The 13,167-nt window shown below is 37.6% G+C and overlaps 1 protein-coding gene across 2 annotated transcripts in view; it reads left to right on the plus strand.

The window, feature by feature from the left end:
• The window catches only part of Dmd (dystrophin), a 2,013,932-nt gene that overhangs the window by 1,641,203 nt on the left and 359,562 nt on the right, over positions 1-13,167 (plus strand). Inside the window, exons 1-2 of one of the 2 annotated variants that reach the window (XM_005410485.2) lie at positions 3,706-3,760; positions 4,481-4,653. In XM_005410485.2, the coding sequence (XP_005410542.2) occupies positions 3,731-3,760; positions 4,481-4,653 (203 nt within the window). In that variant the 5' untranslated portion in view covers positions 3,706-3,730. Of the gene's footprint in view, positions 1-3,705; positions 3,761-4,480; positions 4,654-13,167 lie in introns of those variants that run through there. The other variant, XM_013507710.1, reaches the window with a different exon arrangement.

Below are 13,167 nucleotides of genomic sequence, written 5' to 3' on the forward strand. Positions count from 1 at the left end.
CTAAAACTGCTGCACTGTGAGCATTCTTCCTGTCTCATGTCTGAAGTTTTTTTGTACTCACCATACACATTTGCTCTGTAATTGTACAGAGTTTTTTTGGCTACATATTTCTTTTTCCAGAGAGAAGCACATGTTATTTTTCCATTTTTACCCATTTTCTCAATTATTTTTATGTTCCTTCTTGTTGTAATAAATGCATCTCTGTCCAATGCCTCGGGTCTGTTTTGATAGTCTCCATGTTAAGTCCATAAAATTACTTAGACTACTAAAAATGGTGTTCCTTTTCATTATCTTCTGGCAATGCTAGATTAGCTAAAATTTAAGTGGGAGTGTAAGTAATAAGAAAAAAATGAACAAACTAAAACTAAAACACAGAGGTAATGAACTCTAGAGCACAGCCCTAGAGTTCAACTGTCTTGGTCTAAGTCTAGGAGCATTGTTTATTAACTGTGTGACCCTGAACATTTTCTTTCTTAAGCTCTCTGTAATTTCACTCTCATATGGAACATGAAGATAATAATGATGTTTGTTCTAGGGGTTATTGGAAGGGTTAAAAGATCTAATGCACATGTAGGTCTTTTGACAGTGTTTTGTGTATAGTAAATCTTACATACTATTGCTCTTGCAGTCCTGGCTACTTCTGCTGTTTTTGTTGTTTATGTAACAAATATATCTTCTTTCCCCATTCATTAGTTATTGATCCTCCTAAAAAATACAATTTTTAGAAAAAAATTAGAGTGTATAATGACTACAGTAAATAAGGCTTGAAAATTAAATAAAGCTATATCTAAACATTCTAAGAAAATGACTCTGTCCATATTTGCTCCCCTCTGAGACTGCTACTTGATTCTCCACACTGATTTCCTGCTTTTCCGTGGTCTTTAAGTCTAAGGTTTAGTCCTCATGGCATTTTTATGCAAATGCATATTCTTTCCTACCTGCCATGTCCCTATCTCCTCCCCACCTAAGACTCAGGCTGCATGTTTTTGCTGCACACTCTCCACCCACCACAGGATGCCAGCCTTTGAAAGAGAGCCTTGTATCCCTCACCAGTACTTGCCTCCTTTTTGGGGCAACATACCCGAGTCCTGCAACTTCACAGATTCTCCACCAGCCTGCTAACCAAGGCATGTGATGGGATTTTGTTAATACTGATGCATCAGGTTTCATTACTTGGTGTGGCTCCTTGTTCCCTTGGCTCTTGTAGACAAAGGGATGAATCACGGTTGGGAGCATTTCTGTGCTGGCATCAGAGATATTTTGTAGTAGGGAGACCTTTTCAGTGCAAACATGCTTCTGTTTCCAGGAGGCCCTGGATGCCTGGTTGCAAAATGAGAAGTGAAAAGCGTAGTCAGGATTGCATTTTTCACTCAGAACAAATCAATCCATGTGGTAAATGGTTTATCAGAAATCAATCTTGCTTCCCTTCAGTGTGCTTCTCCCTCAACAGTTGATTGTTCTCTCTTAGTAGCATCATTGTTTAGCTTCAGGAAATGTCTTTTATATCCCGTGCTCCATAGCAAATGGATTGGGGAGACAGCTTGAGATTTTCTGCAGTCAGAACAGGACCCATTTCCCAATTCTAACACTGACTAGTAAGGCAGTAAAACTTCTCCGAACCTCTCATCTACAAAGCAGAGAAAATGTGATGTACTTCACAGAACCAGGGGCATGAGTATGTAGGGTGGTACATTTCTAGCATTCTGTAAAGCGCTTTACTCTACATCTGGCATTTGTTTCTGTGAACCAGTATCACAACCTAGAAAACTGGTACTGGCATAATCTCTACCTTCCTGCCAATGCTAACATTTTCTCTAACACTTTTCTTCAGTCATTTTTGCATTTCTGAAAGAAGTTTTTTTTTCCCAGTATATAGGCAGGAAATTCTCATTAATATTTAAGTGGTAATGTAAATGAATTAAATAAAAAGTACACCCTTGATTTTAGGGGAAAAAAGACTGAACTGTCCCTTGCATCCCTCTTATATTTCCCATATTTCCATTACGTTAAGACTGGACAAATACTCAGTCCTAAACAAATATTTATTTATGAATTCTATATCCATTTCTTTGTTCATGATACAAGAAAAATGTTTATATGCGGTGTCATATACATGCGCATGGTAAAGATGAAAATTAGCAAATTCATGAATTCACATCTTATTTATGCTTGGGAAGAACTCTTACAAAAACATTGTTGATGACTTCATGTTATACATAATCTGAGGGAACTAATGATGAGGACTGGGTGTCTGCTATTAGCGTGGGATATAAAAATTCAAATGTACTATCATTAATATGCCTATAATGTAGGATGTTGATCCTATTAGTCAAATTGCTTTATTTCCCTGGGGCTGGGAGGTGCAACTCATTGATAGAGCATTTGCCCTAGCATGCATGAGGCCCTGAATTCAATCTCCAGAACTTCAAACAAAGAAAAAAAAAAAAAGGAAGGAAAAGAAAGAGATAAACTTGTTTTCCTTGAACAATGAAACTTTTGGCTATAATCCCCTAATTGCTTACTGTGAGGAGAAAATTTAGGTAGTGTACAAATCAAGTACAACAAGAAAGTTAAAGTAAGAGACAAGTTGAAGAAAGTATCTGGAATTTCAATCTCCTTTCTGTCCAGAACTGTTTAGATAAATTAACTCACTTTCCTCTTTTGCTGAAAAAATGCAAATTAGGCAAGTCATATCATTTCCTGTAGGAAAAAAATATAAAACGGATGCATATTTGATCAAACTTCATTCTGCAAGAAGCTGAGTACTAGTTTTCTGACGCAAATACTAGTGTCAAAATCTGACTATCTTTCCAGAACAAGCCTGGTTTTGATGGGATAAAGATAGAAGTTTCTCAGTCTGTTTTAGTGTTTCCCTTTTCAGTTTCTGATGTGGTCCTCCTATCCATGCTCCCCTTCCAGATTTCCATCAAGGAAAATGAGACAGAACTCTCTTTCAGAGTCCACCATGAGTACTTTGACTGCCAAAAAGAGTGACAGGAGACATTCATTGCCCATCTCCCTCACTTCTGCAGAATTCAGACTTCTGCATCAGAAGACGCTGTGACTGGAAACATGAGACACTTTTTCAGAATATCTAACGTGTGATTGCTGCCATTTCCCCCCTTACTTTAGCGGAGTAATTTAATTCAATTTTAAAAGGAGCGAGCAACAGAGAAAAAAAAGGAAAACTTTTCTAGTTACAAAGATGAATCCAATTGTTCAGAGCTTCAGAATGAATTTTTAAACTTGTTGAACAGAAGCATACAAATCTCTCCGAGCAAGTCAGATAATGCACAAAGCCTCCATTCATTGTGTAGGCAGAAAGGAATGCTGGTACCCGGCAGCTCTCTAAGGAATGTTCCTTTGGCTTTGACTGTTCTGCTGGAAACAAGGAGGGAGACACATATATAAAATGAATTTATAATGTCTCTGGCTTGTAATGGCAAAATGATAAGAAAAGTTGGCTGTTTAATATAAACTGTCTGTTGCATATTCCAGGCCTCCTTCCTTTGAGGTCCCGCCCACGTCCACACGCCGGGCTACCGTTTAGCGAGGAGTACAAAGTGGCCGTTTATTATTATTGACTGGTAAGGCCTGTGCTCCGAAACTCATTCTGTCAACAGAATGTAAGCAAAGTTGGCATTTTAAAGCAGGGCTCTTTCAGTTTCTGGGCTTTCTCAGGATTGCTATGCAACAGGATCAATGCTGTAGTCCCCGGTTCAAGCTGAAAATGTTACACAGGAAGACATACCATGTAAAGGTCAGATTCTTCTACTCTGATAATTTTCATGATCTGTGTCTATCCAAATGAAGTTGAATGCATACCTCTTGTCATAATTCTAACCAAGGTCCTGTGGTCTTTCCACTTGTCAAGCCTAAAAATATGATGGTTTTTAAATAGGAACTCTTACTAATATATGTGTGACGTTGTAATATATGAACGATTCTGTAACACCAAGGTCAACTTAATGTGTGCTGTCAAGAAGATTCTCTCCTGTGATAGCGTCCATTAATGTGCTGGTGAAGTCGACCGAGGATAACTTTGTTTATTCATCTCTCTGTGCTTTTATGGTCAAAGTCAATACTATAGATTATTATGTATGTGGAAAATATGGCTTGACTCATACTGTAATGAAGTAATTGGCACCAGGTATATAATTTTATTTCAGAAAACAATACATTTTATCCATATATTAAAATATTATGAAATTTGTAAAGTTGTAAATATATCACTTTGACACTAATAATGACAAGGAACAAATTTACTATACTTAATAAGATATTCATTTTCAATCGACATAGTAACAGGAAGAGACAATAAATTCCACCAAAAAGTGATTCGAGGTTTATCTTCTTATTAGTTGGCCTGTTTAAAATGTCTTTTGAATCATTATTTTTTGTAGCTCTCCAAATTCACATTGACAGCTGGTTTCCTTGGTTCAGTAATTCTGTGTGTGTTCTTCCTCTTGCTGTCCCATAGGACCTCCAAGGAGAAATCGAAGCCCACACGGATGTCTATCACAACCTGGATGAAAATGGCCAAAAAATCCTAAGATCCCTGGAAGGTTCAGAGGAAGCGGCCGTGTTACAGAGACGTTTGGATAACATGAACTTCAAGTGGAGTGAACTCCGGAAAAAGTCTCTCAATATTAGGTAAGAAAAGATTGGAGCAAAAAAGCCAGAAATGAATTTTTCCCTCATTTTCCATCACAAGCAGCTAATATCTCATATATTTATGTAAATCACCCAATTTCAGAATGATTCATTTTATTTTGAATAAATGAATCATTCATTTGCCTGGTATGGAGTTGATACTTGAGGGTTCAGGTTCGATTAAAGTGGTGATGTTTTATAAGCACAGGAGAGATGCATATTGAGACATTAGAGTGAATTTAAATGAGGAGCACAGCTATCCTAATTTCATAGTTCTCTTTTGGCTTATCACAGGTTGTATAAAAGTGATAAAATTAACAGATGCTTACTATGGAATTCTTTCTTTGGCGTTGCTCTAAATGCATACGAAAGGGCATTCTTTAAAAGCCAAAACACATTACCATTAGCGGTTTAGAGAAGCTTTCTCCATAGCTCCAGCAGCTAAGTGGAGGGTACAGCAACTTTTTCTCTTCTGATTTCTCTTAGATTGTATGAATACATCCTCTATAAGTAGACTAAGCTTTTAGTTGTCCTACACTCACCTACTTTCTCCTTTGCCCCATTCTGTGCTTTAACTTCATTTTGAGGAGTTATCAGATGCATCTCCATAATCTTGCAACTCCCATTCTGCTGGGATAGATTCACGGAGGGACCAAAGAGCAGAGCTGGTCTGTGAAATACTATTACCTAAAGGCTCTCAAAGTGCAGGGAGGGCCAGCCTTCCTGCCTCTAATGGATTGCTTTTCCTAATCCACGGCTTTTTCTAAAAATATTTTGTGCTTTTATGTGTGTTTATAAAAGGAGTGGTCGTGGAAAGAGGTAGAGAAGGACAGATGAACTTCATAATAGCTATGCGGGATGCACTAAGTAATGAAAGCGGTTACTACCTTTAGGTAGCAAGACTACGGAGAGGAGATACCTTTTCTTTGTTATGATTTTCCTAAATTGTCCAAATTTTTAGCAAATAACATATCTACTCATATAAAGAGAAGAAAACTGAGATTTTTATAAATTTAAAAGTATACCTCTAGGGGCTGGGGATTTAGCTCAGTGGTACAGCGCCTGCCCGGCAAGCGCAAGGTTGTGAGTTCGATCCCCGGTACAGGAAAATAAATAAATAAATGAAAGTATGCCTCTAAAAATCTGACATGAAATAATATTTACAGCAGCGAACACATTTATGGTATTTGTACATACCATACAATACCATAAGCACTTTATATTTTTTGACCCATTTCATGCGCTCAGCAAACTTAAGAGTTAAATTCCATTATTATTGTCCCTTTACATTTGAAGAAAGTATGGCAGAGAGACATTGAATAACTTTTCCCAGGTCACTTAGTTAGCAAGGGGCAGATCCAAGATATAAATAGGGAATCTGACTCCGGTATCTGAGCTTTTAATCATCATTTTATTCCACAGAGTGTAAAGAAAGGAGGAAACTTTTACAAATAAATACATAATAATGGAAAGGATGAAACAGAGAAGTAGATTTCTAGGAGTAGAAAATGATTTCTTTTTATTTATAAGGAGGTTTCTCTGCCCGCCCCCGTTTGCACCCCTGTTTCCTAGATACTTGGGTTTTGTCCATGACATTTTTTTAATCAGTGCATTGGTGATGAGTTGGGAGCAACAATAGCTGAGGGCTTCTTTAAAGATAAGGAGGCTTGGGGCTGGGGATTTAGCTCAGCGGCAAAAGCGCCTGCCTGGCATGCGCAAGGTCGTGAGTTCGGTTCCCGGTACCGGAGAAAAACCAAAAAAAAAAAAAAAAGATAAGGAGGCTTCCTTAGCTTTCTACAGCTTAAACTCTTAAGAGAGGTCACAGTGTGTAAGACAAAGGCCATTTTCATAACATCTGTCATTAAAAGGGAATGAAACGTGTGAGATGGAAAAGATATTGGTAGGTAAAGAAAAGAAAGTTATTCTTTTTTGCAGGAGAGAAAAAGACAGGTGCTATAACTGTTCAAACATCACTCAGTGCCTTTTCTCTCCTTCATGTGAACTTGATGAAATAAAAGGAGAATTGAAAGCGGCAAACAGCATGTCAGCCAAAATATGGGCTCTTCATTCTCAGCAATTTCCCATATGCCAGCTACTGCAGTTTAATTCTTGCTGTCATGAATCAAGTAGAAAACAGTTACCTTAGCTTATCTAAGGCACTGCAAATTCTAGAAGGTAAATATTCCAATCAATGGTTTTGGCTCTTAAATAGGCCATTCTGATAATACAGGATGTGTTATAAGCACTCACTTATACAAACGAAAAGACGTAATTCTTCACATCAAAGCAATTTAGTGACACTTGATTCAAATAAGAGTATCACTCAATCCATATTGAATGGCAGGGTTCCACTGAGACAGCACAGTAGAGGTGGTAATTTGGGATGATTATGAAACAGGATGGATGAATGCCAGGAGAAGTTAGGTACAGAATCATTAGTGGCACTAATAAGCCTACATTGTGAATCTCATCAGTAACTCTGGCGGGGTTATTCTATTGTGAAAAGTTACGACAATTAATAGAATAGCTCCAAGGATACCCTGGAAACACAAGTTTGTTTGTCTAAATTGGAACAAATAATACTAAAGAATTACAGTCAGTTCACTGCTGTATGATGTGTTCTGTAACCATTTATATATTTCAAAATATTAAAAAATTAATTTTACAATAATATTCTACATTGTTTCTATCAGTCTTGTTCAAGAGATTCAGTTTTGTTATGCCAATATCTCACTCATTCAATAAGTTATTGATTTACTCAACAAATATTTAGGCCAGGCGTGGTGGTATACACCTATAATCCCAGCTACTTGGGAGGCTGAGGCAGGAAGGTCATAAATTCAAGCCCAGCCTGGGAAACAGTAAAACCCTGTCTCAAAAATAAAATAAATACGCTGAGCATGTAGCTCAGGCACAAAGCACTTGCCCAGCATGTGTGAGGCTCTTGGTTTACTTCCACTACCAAAAATTCGAATGAGTGCCTGCTATGTAACAGGCACTTTTCTAGAAACTGAAGATAGAATAGTGAACAAAATAGACCAAAAATCACTGCACTTGTGAAGCTATACTTTCTTACTAGAATTTAGTGGACTCTACTTTCTACCACCTCTGCCTAATAAGCCCCTCCAAACTCCTTTCCCTCTCTGTTCGTCCTCTGCCCAACTTTCTTTCTCACCAAGCAACTTCCTACCTTCTCCTCAGCATGGATTTTCTGTCACATGCATTCTGCCTTCTAACCCTATCCTTGCTTCCCAGCAATTTCCTGACTCTTCCATATAAATGTGTGTATATGCTAGTTCTCACCCTCATAACACCATCTCTCTTCTCAGCCTCACAATTTTGACTCCATTCCTTAATGAAAATTTCCTTCTGTGTTCCTTCACCAGGGCTTCCTAGTACTATTCTAATTTATGCTTATGGGGCTGGGCATGTAGCTCAGTGGTAGAGCACTTACCTCGCATGCAGGAGGCCCTGAGTTCTAACCACATGTTCTACACACACATGCACACGCACGCACAAACACACACACACACATATAAACTCTGGGAGTATGAGGAAGAAGGATAGCAAGTTCAAGTCCAACTTGGGAAATTTAATGACTCAGGGAGACTCTGTCTCAAAATAAAAAATGGGAGCTTCAGGCTTGGGAAGTACCTCAGTATAAAGGTTCGATCCCCAGAACCAGTATGTATATTTAGATGAACTAAAAATTCCAAACACTAAACAAGTCAGTGAAGTCAAAAAAAGAGTCTCAGCCAGCCATTGGGCAAATCAGTCTCTCTTTTGGCTCTGCTAGCACCTAGCATATAATCCTAAACAAGTCACTTAACTGCTTCATGACTTCAATACTTTGCATCACTGAAATGAAGAAGCTTGATTAAAAATGCACACGGCCTCTTCCAAGTCCCCTTGCCTTTCGACAGTTTCATTAATTCTCCAATCATACTTTATGAACCAGACCAAATTATTGAATTTTCTACCTTGATTTTCTTATATTTAAATGGAACAGATTAATTTAAAAGATAGAGCATAAGAAAAAGAACGTACTATGTCTTCAAGAAACAGTAATGCTTTCATTGAAATTGTGTCATGCTGTCTCATCATTTAGACCAAGAAAAATATCCGTCCTTCTCATTCACATTATCAAATCATCTTTCATCTGTGAGGTAGCTGGAAAAGTAGTCAGTGATACTTAAGTATTAAATGAAACAAAAGATTAACTATTTTAAGTGGGAAAAAAAGTGAAAAACTTTTACTGCTAGATATACAACAGTTATTAATGACACTAACCAAAGTCAGGATGGCGATTAGTCAAAGAAAGTATTTCTCAGCTGGGCATGGTAACACACATCTGTAATCCCAACAGTCAGGAGGCTGAGACAGGAGCATTACCATGAGTTCGAGCCCAGCCTGTGTTACATAAGTGAGTTGCAGGCCAGCCTGCACTACATAGTGAGACTCTATCTCAAAAAAGAAAGAAAGAAAGAAAGTATTTCTCATTCTAAAATATTCCATATCCAAGATCTTATATATTATCTTAAAATATTAATAATTTCATAGCTAATAAGCTAAAATTATTAATGTAAGCAATATTTATGAAAATTCTAAGTTAGTCCATTACTAGATTTTTTCCACATTATTGTATACACTATGAATTTTGAGAATCATGTGTCAACGTAATTTCAGCCAAGCTTACAGTTTTGAGATTTTTATATTTGGCATAAAACTTTGAAGTATTATATAAAATTTCCAACATTAAAGTTGGGTTTTGTGGCACACACCTCTAATCCCAGCATTATAACACTTTGGAGGCTGATGCAGAAGGGTTGCCATGAGTTTGAGGCCAGTCTAGGCTACATAATGAGTTTAAGGCTAGCCTGAACTGCAAAGTGAACCCCTGTTTCAAATAAAACAAAACAAAACAAAGCAAAAACTATTCCAACATTAATTTGGCAGGCCAATCCACCAACATTATATAGCCCAGAGGGGTAGTACAGCTTCTAGGGAGGACTTGATTTTAAAAGTTAGAATTCTTAGGTTTGTATTTTTTTTTTTCCTATAGTGGAGAACAGAGAAAGGGCAAAAACCGATAGTCTTTCTACATTTGAGGGGAAATAAAATGCAACTTGGACACTGCGTATCTCTGACCTTGTTTCTCACTCTTGGAATGTTAATTATGTTTGGTAGTTGGAGTTCAAGGCCTCTCTTTTCAAGGAGAAAAAAAATGTTTACTTCTTGAGCTGAATTTTCTCTCTTTATTTAGAGTCCCATACCTCCCAGCTTATTTCTCTAGTTCTTTATTATTTGTGCATTAATACCATTCTCTCGGTACGTTTAAGTGCTGTTTGGGTACACAAGGGCACTGAAGATATACAGGGATGTAGCATTAGTTTTATAAAGAAAGTCAAAGTGAAAAATGAATTCAATATAACACATTTTGCTTTAAGAATACATGTCTTTCAGGGTAAGATTTTATTAAGGAAGTCAAACTAGGCATCAACCAAATCACACTTGAAATATCTGTATCTAGAGAAATAACAATCACTTTATCAGCATCTATAACTCTTAAAGTTCTGTCTCTGAAGAGTTCTTTAAAGACCAAGCAATACAACCCAACACCCCTAAAGGTTCTGAATTTTACCTAAACCTTACAAATTGTGCAAGTCATCTGCTTTTTAAAGATGAGACCTTGCCTTGTTAACAGCTAGTAGCCCCTGAGCTCTTGTCTTCACTAATAAAGATTAATAGAAAATGGATAGAAGTTACGCATGCCCCTTCAAACCACCTCTTTTCTTTTCTGTTGAGTAGGTAAGGGAAATACAGTATACTTGACAATAACAAGGTGCTGCTTTCTTCAGAGATCCAGAAAAATTGCTTAAAACCCAGAAGGCTGGATTTCCTCATCTTAGAATGGCTTGTAATTTTCATTTATCCCATGTAAATATGACCACTTAAGTTATGTGCTTCTGCAATTGTCTTTATACCTTTGTACCTTGGTAGCCACGATTGCAAACAAAATGCTTGACCTGTCATTTCAAAAGTTCCTCCCAACCCTAACAACCTCTGATACACCAAGAAATCAAAACTGAAACTAAAACAAAATGATCCCTTGCAAACACAGAGAATCATTTTCAGGAAGAGAGATTCCAAACACAAACATACATTAATCATTTAGAAATATTTGGTGTATTTTCATGAAAGTAAAAGTAGGACAGCTGTTTCCAACACATGCATTAAAAATGTCTTGAAGATACTTCACAAGCTTACCGTGGTCAAAGAAAATATTTTCTGAGTTCACAGTGCTTCATTACATTTACAGCTTCAAAATGCTGTCACACACAAATACCATCTTTGCTCTGTAGAGACCAACAAGAAACATTCAGGGCATATCAAAAATATTAAGAAATTCTTTCTCAAAGAGTGAGGACTGGTGATAATGTGCAGAACTGTGAAGGTTCTTGTTAAAAATAAAGATATTTGTTAAAAAGTGCTGAAATTCTAGAAGTGTGACCAAGGAGTCTGGTTTTTTAAATAAGCTATTCAAAAGTTACTCACACACTGAAGTTTGAGAACTGCAAATTTAGATTAAATACCTTTCTATGCATTGTTTTCAATCAGGAACCACTGACGGACTTTATCTTCTGCCCTTATCCTACTGTCGTTTGTCCTTCACTTAAGAATTTGTTCTCATGTAACATCTTTCCTTCAGTGTGTGAGGAAAAAGTAAGGACAATAGTCATTTTTATATATAGTTAGTGTCACCCTGCAGCGGCCTAAGAGGTTTCTAAAGATGACATTCTACCCATAGAACAGGTTTGTAGGTTCGCTGACTCTTGTCACAGAAAAAGAACTTTCAGGACACATCAGTAAGAGACAGAAAGGGATTTACTGGGCAGAAGTTTGAAGTACGTACTCAAAGGAATCAAGTGTAGGTCCTCAGTAGAAGAGAGAAGTGCACTACAGTTTGGAGCTAGGAATGTTATGTGTTTCTGGCAGTAGAAATCTATAGAATTTGTCAACTATAGTCTTGGTGTGGTCCTTTCCTGGGGGAAAACCTATTTTACAAGTGAAAAAAGGCAGTCTGTTCACAGGTGAAAGAGGACCATTTGCAAGTTAAAAAGGGAAGGGCTGAATCCACTTGCAAGTAAAAGAGAATTGCCCAGGCTTACATTGCTTCTTGAGAGAAAAAAAGTTTGAACTGGGCTTGAGTAACTTTTGTGGCCCAAAGCTGTAATTTTTTATAAAAGTGCGATTTTTAAATCCGTTGTCTCTTTTCTATCTGTCTGTACTTCTTCAGTCCTTCCTCAGGTAAAGTGACCAAACATTCTAAAATTTTGTCTAACTCCACACCTTAGCAAATGGCCCCTCACCCACATACTTGAGAGCTTTTCCTGTCTTGTGGTTCCTGATCCTTCTGCTGCTGCTTCTCAGTTAACTCTTGACTGTCCTCTGTCCCTGAGTTCCAACACTCTGCCTCACTCATGCTATTAAGTTACTCTTGGATCCTTTAGAGCTGAATTCCCTAGGTCTCAAAGTTGTTTTTTCTCTCTTTGGAGATGTAAGGGGGTTCACTGACACACTAATAATTAGATAGCACTATCTAAGCTACAACTGGGGTTGTAGCACTTCCTTGTATAAACGAAACAGCAGCTCAAGGTCTCACCATGGGCAGCCTGCCCTTCAGCAAATCCTCCCTAGGACCTCTAACCGCAGGGAGATTTTGTTTCCTCTACAAGGCAGAGGCAAGCCGAGCATTAGGCATCTTTATTTTCTCGCTTGCCTTTTCTTCTGCCTATAGCTCAATGCTTCACTGGAATTTAAAACCACCGGGTAAATATTTATTTAATCAGTGTCTCTCTGGCCATTGGCTGTTTTTCTTGTTGGGACTGTGCCTCTCTCTGCCTAACTTTTAGAATGTCCTGCTTGACAGCCTCTTTTACCCTCGAGGGGACCAAGCTGCATATTCCAGCCACCCTGGGGAATCCTTGTAGCTGGTATACACTACATGCCATTAAACAACTAAAATCTTGCATAGGGAATTCTCATGGAAAAGTGATAACTAAAAGAGAAGGAACAGAAACATGAAAGAACTGATCTCCACACTGTGTGCACTCTGCATGCGCTATTATATTTTAATTCATTGCATTTATGGTATTTATGCATGATTCATTTATTAAATATTAATACCCTTAGGATATTGGAACAATTTAATTTCTCTTAATTGACAGAAATGCTTTCTTCTCTGAATATGTTTATATTGTTCATTATAGAAATTCTGATGGGGGCTGGGGATTTAGCTCAGCGGCAAAAGCGCCTGCCTGGCAAGCGCAAGGTCGTGAGTTTGGTTCCTGGTACTGGAGAAAAAAACAAAAAAAAAACAAACAAAAAAAGAAATTCTGATGATTTGGAGAAGTATAAAGACAAAGAAATAAATTACCTGTAGCCCATGTCTGAGGGATAACTTGGTTGTCATTCTCGAATTTTTTTCATGCATAGTCAAGCATGTGCACACGA

Source organism: Chinchilla lanigera, unplaced genomic scaffold, assembly GCF_000276665.1.
Source record: "Chinchilla lanigera isolate Chin_1 unplaced genomic scaffold, ChiLan1.0 scaffold00134, whole genome shotgun sequence".
In the NCBI taxonomy this organism is placed as follows: domain Eukaryota; kingdom Metazoa; phylum Chordata; class Mammalia; order Rodentia; family Chinchillidae; genus Chinchilla; species Chinchilla lanigera.